Here is a 9,523-nt window from a genome sequence, read left to right as displayed (position 1 = left end):
TTGTTGTGCTTCATGACAGTTAACAGCAGCGCAGTACGAGACGCTCTCACATTAACCCAATGCATCATGGGAGTTCACGTCACGTCTCTGATCTTCATTATTTTATTCGCTTTTTACATTCATTCTGATCCCGCAGGAAGCTACTAGGGGTGCCTGGATGATCCGTGACTCATGGATCAATAGCCCTGGTTCCGCACAGACACGTGGCGTGGATTGCCCCCCACCCTTCACTTTCCTCCCTCCGCGCCCATCATTTGTCCGTTCACACCGAACGCGTCCTCCGCTTCTGTTTTAACCCAAATCAAAGCCACTGCTGGACGTTTGTCCAAAAGCCGCTGTGTGTGGGCGGAGCTACAGTCTGGCCCTCCTTATGAAAGACACAGAAGATGTCTATATTTTGAAGAGCTCCACAAAGCTGTCGGCAACTGAGTAGTTACTCAGTATGAAACCTGAGCCTTTTTTTTTGATGAATATAGAGCTAATATTCTGGTGATGATAAATGTTTTTGGATCAGTAAAAAAATGAGTAATTTCCCATGGCACACCTGACCATCTCCTTAAGGCACACTATGTGCCATCGGCACAGTGATTGTGAAACACTGGTCTATAAGAAGGCTTGGTTTGACAGATCTATAATTATAACCTCGGCAAATAACAGAAACATTCATACAGACAAATATTGTCTCCAACTCATTTTATTTGCATGTACATCTTTACAAACAATTGTGTCGGATGCACTCATCGCTCCAAAGCCTATTCTGCACATAGAATTAGTCATACTTTCAGAATGTTCTGCGTTGTTCTGTAATCTGCCCGTGATGTTACAGTGATTTGCACAAGAAAAGAATAGTAAAGCTGCTAAAAACATAAGTAGACATGTCAAGCTAATTTTGTTCTGTATTTGAAGATGTGTTGGCCAAAGGGCATTGTCGGACAGTTTGTTAGTCACCCACAGGTATAATAACTAAAATCCGTTACGGCTTCTAGCTAAAAATATCTAGTCGTGTGAGGATTCCACAGGATTGCACTCTAGATAAAGGCCTCAAGTGGTACATCAGTAAAGTAGTTTTGCACAGCCCACACAGATTTACCAAAAAGTGGCTTACATAGCACCAAAGGGACACTATTTCCTATTGATTCAAAATTGCACCTATTCTAAGACACACTGCTACACAAACGCATAATAGGAATGAGAACTAGATAGAGGGAAAATGTTTCTCCATTTTTTTTTTCATGATGGCACAGGCCTTCAGATTATCAAACAACTCTACTCATCCTTGTCAGTCTTCCCCACGTCACTCTGCTTCTCCCTTTTGGATTCTTTCACCACCTGATGAAGCAAGCAGGAAAAAGTTTAGTCTCTGAGAACAAATTGTGATGGTTTTGGTTTGTTCTTTTCAAGTTTGTCCAATTCTTTGTACCTCTCCATCTCTAGTCTCCACAGTCTTTATCACCACGGTTCTTTTGCTCTGGGAGTCTGGAATTCTTTCGTAATCTGTAATATGTCCAAATATGACAAGAGTTTCAAGGCTTGGATAATATTTCTGACAAACCGCAAGTATACAGAAACAACAGTACAAAAATGGAAAAACTGCATGTGACTATTCACACATTTTTTAAAGTCTTTAACAAATATGACAATGAAGAAACATTTTCTATGTCTATTAGTGAGTGTTAGGCCTATAATCTGCTGTATCCCTTTTGGGGTCATGGTGTTGCAAGATCCTGTCCCAGCTACAGGTGGGTTACACTTGGGTCACCATGTTACACAATCACCCTATGAATCAAGGTACCCAGGTAAACCCTGTGCCACCGTGCAGCCCTCAGTGTAGGTGTAGTTTAAAAAGAACAAGGCAAAATCAAGAGGAATGTTGGGTTAAACATGAAAGAAAAAGGTTTAAAAAAAAGCTGCATATATCTAGAGGTAAAAGGCACTGTTTCATAAATGTGAAAGACACACCGATCGCTTTAAAAACCTCGCAACGTCAGTGTCTTGATTAAAATCAATTAGACAGATTTTTTTAATAAAACATTTTGGTTTGCTGTTTTTTAAACAACCACAACAAGAAAAAAAATCTGTAAAAAAATACTTTTTCTGTTGCTTCTTGCATTAGCGAGTAAAACGAACACTGTCATTGTTTTTGGAAAAGTCTTTTTTCAGAATGTGCCCTGTCATTTGGTTCAGGTGGATTAAGCAGCAGGGATTTAGCACTTTCAGATTTGACTGAGCTCCTAAAATAAACATGCACTCCACATAAATACTTTAAAAGTACAATTTTAGCACTGGAAAGCATAAAAAACACGAACCGTTGCTTTATGTACAGAGAAAACTACATCTTACCTCGTTCACCAAGGTGATTGCTCATCCCAATATTATAGATGGGGACAGAAATCCTATCAGGATGAAAAAAGAAAAGGACGTTTTTGCATCCAATGATAAAATTGATTTGCTCTTAGTTAGCTGAAGTCAAACATGCATTAGAATAGTTTGAGGTGGATAAAAGGCTTTAAAAAAAACAGCATCTGTTTAGAATTTAGAATCAGAACCAGATCTATTGAGCTTTTCACCCTAAATAAAGTTTTTTTTCTGTTTAGAGTAGGAGGCTAATTGTTGTCTCCCACCTGCTCTCCTCTCCCTCCAGCAGTTTGCGGTACGTGGCTATTTCGATGTCCAGTGCCATCTTGACATTGAGGAGGTCCTGGTACTCCCGAAGGTGGCGAGCCATCTCTTCCTTCAGGTGGCGGATCTCATCCTCCAGCCTGCCTACATTGTCCTGGTAGTTTCCAACCTCAAGGCCAAACTGGTCTTCCATTTCACGCATCTGCCTAACCAGAGCCTCATTCTAGGAGAAATCAGAAACTATTATTCCAGTTTGCAGCTGGACAGACCTTCATATTGATAAATAAAACGTGGCATTTGGCCTTACTGTGTTCTTCAGTGCATCAATTTCACAGTTGAGAGACTGAATCTGCCTTCTGGAATCGTTGGCGTCCTGCTTGGCCTGCCTCAGTGCATCAGTGTTGCGCTTTGCAGACTCGGTCAAGTCAACAAACTATAAGAACAAAAGAGAATGATGCAAATTAATTAAACACATTAAAAAAACTCTTTTATGCTGTCTCGTTTCACCACTTTACCTTAGATTTGTACCACTCCTCGGATTGCTGCATGTTCTTTAAAGCAATGGTCTCATACTGGGCTCTGATGTCCCTCAGTGCACCAGTCAGGTCGGGCCTGGAGCTGCTGTCCACCTCCATTTTCAGCTGCTGAGTCTGAACACTAACTTGCACATCCTGGATTTCCTAATAACGTTTTCAAACAAATATACACGCAGAGAGATGGTTAAGTGCTTAGTCTACACAGCAGGTTTACATTGAACCCAAATATGTCATATTTTGGTGTCATTAGTGGGATTTCTTTCTATTTAAAAAAATGTGGAAAGTGAATTAAAGGAGAAGAGTTACACAATTTGGAGTGTGATTAATTTGATATATTTTGGCTAATTACTAATTTCAAAATGCCGTTAAGGTGTCACATACTTCATCATGGAGCTTCTTTAGGAATTCAATCTCGTCCATGAGAGATTCAATCTTCCTCTCCAGCTCCAAACGGGACAGTGTAGCATCGTCCACATCCTGTCCAAACACGAAAAAAAGAAACATTTCCTGAATGTTCTTACCTAAAGCTAAATTCTATAAGAATTGGGCTTTGTCAGTTCAGAAATTCCCCACACGGGATGTAAACTAAAGCTCATCGTTTTGTAACTGTGTGTTTACCTTGCGGAAAGCAACCAGGTTACCCTCAGCATCCATCCTCTTCTGGGTTTCTTCCTCTAACCTGAAAGCAAGACAAAAGAAAAAGAAAAAGAAATTATAGCGTTCAGATTCTGTGTGGCCTCAAAAATTGATTTACACTGAAAGGGTCAAAGATGAACAGTTTTCTTTTTACCCCCTTTTGGAAAATGCCGCACCAGGGCATCATCTGGCAGGAAGCTTTCAGAATCAATCTGTTAATTCACTGCGCCTTTAAAAGGGTTTTGGGGGGGGGGGGGGGGGGGGGGGGGGGGGGGGGGGCTCCGGGATCTACAGTGTCTCCTTTCAGATGCAATTTTAGGGTTCAAATGGCTTGATTTAGTGAACTAAGATGTTATAATAATGATAAATATTTCCCTTTAGATGCCTAACTTTGTTTTAGTTGTTTTGCAAATTCACGATTCCCTTTTAAGAGTTAATAAAATGTTTATCGCAGGGGGAAGGATGTGAGATTTTATTCATTTTTTATGGCACATAGCATGGATGTGAAGTTTAAATTTGCTCAGTCATATTGAGGTCCCACCCAAGCCAGACATATAATAGATCAGTGGGCCCTGCTGCCTCATCTTTAATTCATACCACGTTACAGAGGACCCTTTTTGTCCTAATGGGCTTTCTGGCACCATCCCATCAGCGCAGAGGGACATTAAAAACACACCTAATGGAGTCACTGACCCACATTGATTTTTCCAGATGCTATTTTCTCTACACACCCCCTTTCCTTTGGTCCCCTGTCCTTTACTTTACCTCGGCGCTCCTCAGCCGGCCCCACCCAACATCCGGTGCCTCTATCCTCGCTTTGGTGCATCACATCTCATGTTTTTAGCTGTTTCCATAAGTTTGTCTGTTGCTCTGCATGATCTATCACTCTGTCAACATCTTCTGTTGGTCTCTGAATCTCTCATGAAAGCCGTCACAGCATCCTCCATCCTACTGCAGCTCCTTTGCCACACCCTTACTCCTAATCGGAGGCAAATCTTCCATCGACTTCATTCTTGAAGTGCAGAGTTAATTATAGCAGTGTCAGTAAAGATAGGAGGATGCTCTCACATGTGACCGAAATGAAGAAATTGGATACGCTTCAGATGAAAATAAAACTTGAGACTAAACATTTTTTTCTGTCCCTCTTATACCAACCTCTGCTTGAGAAGGGCCAGATCTTCAGCCAGGTTGTCCCTCTCCAACTGGTACTCGTCCCTCTCTTTGCCGATTGCTTCCATCTGGCGCCTCAGCTCCCTCAGTTCCTCCTGGAAGAGATCGGTAGCCCGGTTGGGCTGGCCCTGCTGCTGCTGGCCCTTGAACTGGTTCAGCTCCAGCTGCAGAGCTCCGTTCTGCTGCTCCAGGTATCGGACCTTTTCAATGAAGCTGGCAAAGCGGTCATTCAGCTCCTGCAGCTCTGCTTTCTCGTTGCTGCGAGTGGCGAGGAACTCCTGGTTGACGGCCTCAGCCAGGGTGAAGTCCACCTTGTCATATGAAAGGCGAGGGGGCTGGGGGCTGGGGCGCGGGCGCTGTTGGTGGTAAGTGGTGGAGCGGGACGCCACCGCGGGTGACACTGAACGCATGTAGTGTCCCCCAGAAATGGGCATTCGAGAGGACACAGGGGTGTAGGAGGACATTGACACGGGGTGAGGGCTTCCAAAGGTGCGCCTGTAGGAGGTGGAGGTGTGCATTGAGGAGTGGCTCATGGCTGTTCTGGCTTTGTTCTCTGTCCCTGCAGAAGGATGAAGAGCTGGAGGCTTCCAGGTGCTCGTGAAGCAACAGGACAGCCGACCGAAGAGCACTGAGGCTTTTATATGGTCCAGGCTCCATCAGCATCCCCTCCTCCCTCATCCTCCTCCTCACATTTCCTCACCCCACCCTCATGAAGACTTCCTTTCTCAATCATTCATCAGGCTTTGGCCACTCCCTGTGAGAAGGACCTTGCTGCTCCCTGGACATACACCGACTCTGTCTCGTCTCGTCCTTTTAACCAGCACACTTGGCGAGAAGCCAGACTGACTCCTCCGATGACTAAAAATACTCTTTTTAGCTCACTGGTTTAGTCAAAAACTTACCCTCGTTCTATCTACTTACCATGCAAAGACTCATAATATTAAAAAAAGCTCAAACTGTTAATTTCTTGATTCTCAGAGACACCAAAATTCTAACCTGAATCCCATGAATCTATTAATTGGATCCTTTCCTGGTCCATTTGTCTCCCCTGCCTCTCTGTCCAGCTCCCCTTTCACAGTAATGGAATACTTTATTGATATTCAGGGTGTCTGGAGCAGAGCCATGACTCTGCAGTTATTTTATCCCTTTATAAATGCACCATGTCCAGTAATCCTGGTCAGACCGATTGCTGTCTCATTAATCCATGTGAAGGTGTGGTTAGGAACAGACTTTTGGAGCAGGTGACACACTGGTTTGTCACGCTTGAGATTCACTCAGTGATGACTTTTGGTTTGACATCTCTTCAGACTCAACAATTCCTGCAACTAAAAGGTAATAAACATTTTTGGGTTGTGGTTTTAGTGCATCAAAGACTCACGGTGTCACTTTGCAACTGATACGTTTCTTTCGTAAATCTCCACTGGGATGTTTTTGTCTATCGTTTGCATGTTCCAGAATGAGATTGCATCATCTTTCCTTCAAAATAAAAGGAAAATCTGAAACTTTCTGTTATAATTTGCATCAATTCTTTTTTTACGTAGCAGTTGTTTTTTTAGCTATTCACTTTAGTGTGTTTTTTCAAGAATGACTTTGCAGCAAATATAGATTTACGGTTTGTTTGAAAGTAGATATTGAGGTTTAAAATGAGACCAAAGCAGAAAATAAAGGAGAAAGAGAAAACAATTTGCAGGGTCAACAAGCAAAGATGAAAGAAATTCGTCAACATCTTTTTAGACATTCCACAATAAAAGCGTTTTATGTGAAACAAAGATAACACAGACATTTCTGCAAAGGCAGACAGGACCATAACTGCATGAAGATGATGTAATACAGAGCATGCTCTGTTCTGACTGGGTGTGGCACTTTCAAAAAAGAGCCAAAGATAGTTTTATCTTTCAAATTATTGCTTTTGTATCTCTCAGCCTGATGCAACCAACGTACTTGTCACTTTGAAGCCAAATGCTTCCTTGGACCCCTTCAAAATTTTCTAATAAATTTTATTTTTAATTTCGTCTCATTGGTGCAGCATCCACCGCTCATTTGCTGTCTGTGTGTCCTGCACAGACTCATGCTGCGTGCACACAGGGGGCTGAATTTCTGCTAAATCTGCATGACTGCCATGGCCAAGGTCTGGTTCTCTGCGTAAGAAATGGTCGGTTGGACACAGAACTGTAATCTAATAAACTTGCTTCATGGTCAATAACTCTCTTTCCATCCCCCCTCCTGACATCCTGGATGAATGTTTCTGCACAGACAACAGGCTCACTTTCTATTCTTCACCCTGAGTCTTTTCACCGGTTTTAGCATTTTAAAATCAATGATTTATGCTCTCTATTTATAAGTAAGAATGTGAATACTATACGCAGAATAATGCAAACCTCAAAGTGTAAGCAGCATTGCGTCAATAACGCCACTCTTCGGCCAAAAGAACTTTCTGACTCTCAGATGATTCCCAGAAGCATCATGCATCAAATTTCCTATGCAAAAATCAATGTAAACATCCCAGTAATGTGGAAAAGCCGAGAAGAAAATGTGTACAGCCTCATTTTGCTATGCATGACCATGGGGCTGGGAGGGGTCACTGAGAGAAAATTTTAACCATCATCAGTATTTTCAAAAACGATGATACATTTTGTCTTAAATTGTGTTTTTTTTATGGCCATTTTTCTAACATTTTACATTACATTACATTTTCTAACAACTTTACATTTTTCTAATGTAAAGAACGTCTGTTTATTTCTATCTTGAATCCAGAAGTAGTACTTAAAAATGTGCTATTTTGGAAAAGAATATTGCTTGGAAAATCCTGAAATAGACCCATAGCAGAGAAAACTGGGAAGAGCGATTTTTGTGTTTGGCTGAAGATCATAATACAAAAAATGTAACTAATTTTTATAAATAAAAAAAAAGAACTGAAATTAGTTTTAAACTTTGGTGAAAATCAATAATGTTTGTTTATGTCAATCTGAAATATGTATTGTGATAGTTACCAAATTATGTTTTGATTTGAATAAAAGTGCAATAAAAATACTCACAGACAGTGGTGCATGTTTTTGAGCTGTGTGTACTTTTGCACAAACTCAGTAAAATGAAAACAATAAACGAGACAATTGTTCAATTGTTTGACAAAGTGGTTGAACAAGGAGATAGTTGGAAATGTTCATGGTAGAATCTGCATTTATGAGCATCTCCAATCGTGTATTTCTCACCAAAACGTGATTTTGCTCCCAGTTTTTGATGCTGTTGTGGGCTTTACAAAAAACTATTTTAGGGAAATTCCTATTTCATGCAGTAAAATATCTCCTCTATTATAGTTATATTTTCACTACTTTTTGGGAAATTTCTATTATTTTCACCTTCATTTTTTGTATGGTTTTGACTGTCATGGACAGCTTGAACAGGGATTTAAAATAAAAGTGCATTGGTGTGTGGGTCTAGTGGGTCTAGATGACCCAACTCCCAATGGTAAAGTGCTTAGGATAGCACAAGAGTTAAACTGTACCCTGATGGTGTTGTACAGTGCTGTAAAAATAAAGATTTTTCATTCACCTTTATTTTTACTTTTAATTATTTATTTAACTATTTAACTTTTTCTCTGTGGTAACACGTGTTCATTGCTTTTGATAAGTAAAAGCATGATGGAGATGCTCTCGCATCTTTCTACAGGGTTTTGTAGAATGCAGCGGCTCAATCACCTCTCTGACTCATCTCCTGTACTGCTGAGCACAGTCGTATTATTACAGTAATTCATAAAAACATATTTATCTTTTTAACCCCATGCAGGGTGCAGGACGGCAGCTTTAACAGTGGAGTGTTTCTTGTAGAAGTGAGCTATTTACAGATCCCAGATCATTTAATCTGACACAAAGATATTCTCCCTGTAGAGTTGTTAAGCCTGGATGTAAAGATGGCTAAACTCCATTGGCTACATGTGGCCATGAGACACATTAATGGAAGATCATGATTGATGAGTTGTGTTTAGCAATTACTGTAATGGAAGCCTGCGCTGTTGGATGGATGTCCATGTAGACTCCAAGTAAAGACGCTTACAGCTGAAGAACATGCCAATATGAACTGCATGCTGATGAGCCAATGCATTAGATAAAAAACAGAAAAATCTTAACTACATTGATCTGCTATATTTCATAGTTTGCTGCAAAAATGGCTTAAAAACCTAAAACCTCAAAAAAGAAAAAGTAATAAACTTTTCTTGAGAAAGTTAAGGAACAGTATTTAAGGTGAACACAAATCTTTGTTTATTTCATGGCTTTTAACAAGAAACGTTTTTGCTTCTGTACTGTCAGACACTTCAGAGTCCATTACAGTGATGAATACAATTGATTTAGTATATGCATGCAGTTTAGAAGTTACCGTAATAAAAAGTTTTAGAAAAATGATGGTCAATTAGGTTTATCTTGAGCTCTAGCTTTAAATGTAACCTCTTATTTTTTTGACTACCTGTACCAGTGCCAAAATTGATCTTGTTGCTTATTGACTGCTGTTGTTTGTTTATTTAAGACAGGGACAGCATATATTAATATAACATTTAAAAGAGCAAATAT

General features: G+C 40.4%; 1 protein-coding gene across 1 annotated transcript; it reads right to left on the bottom strand.

Moving 5' to 3' along the window:
• Positions 1-678: 678 nt before the first annotated feature.
• On the bottom strand, positions 679-5,695 carry prph (peripherin). Its single transcript, XM_023955177.2, has 9 exons — positions 4,947-5,695; positions 3,774-3,834; positions 3,537-3,632; positions 3,135-3,299; positions 2,927-3,052; positions 2,622-2,842; positions 2,341-2,393; positions 1,421-1,494; positions 679-1,329 (listed from the first exon to the last, which is right to left on the bottom strand). The coding sequence occupies exons 1-9, from the start codon at positions 5,492-5,494 to the stop codon at positions 1,267-1,269; spliced, it is 1,407 nt and encodes a 468-aa protein (XP_023810945.1). The 5' UTR covers positions 5,495-5,695; the 3' UTR covers positions 679-1,266.
• Between the last annotated feature and the right edge of the window lie 3,828 nt (positions 5,696-9,523).

This window comes from Oryzias latipes, chromosome 5 (genome assembly GCF_053564925.1).
Source record: "Oryzias latipes strain Hd-rR chromosome 5, Olatipes_Hd-rR_3.1".
NCBI lineage: Eukaryota > Metazoa > Chordata > Actinopteri > Beloniformes > Adrianichthyidae > Oryzias > Oryzias latipes.
Note: the sequence above shows the minus strand (reverse complement) of the source record. Positions and strands in the feature narration are given on the sequence as shown.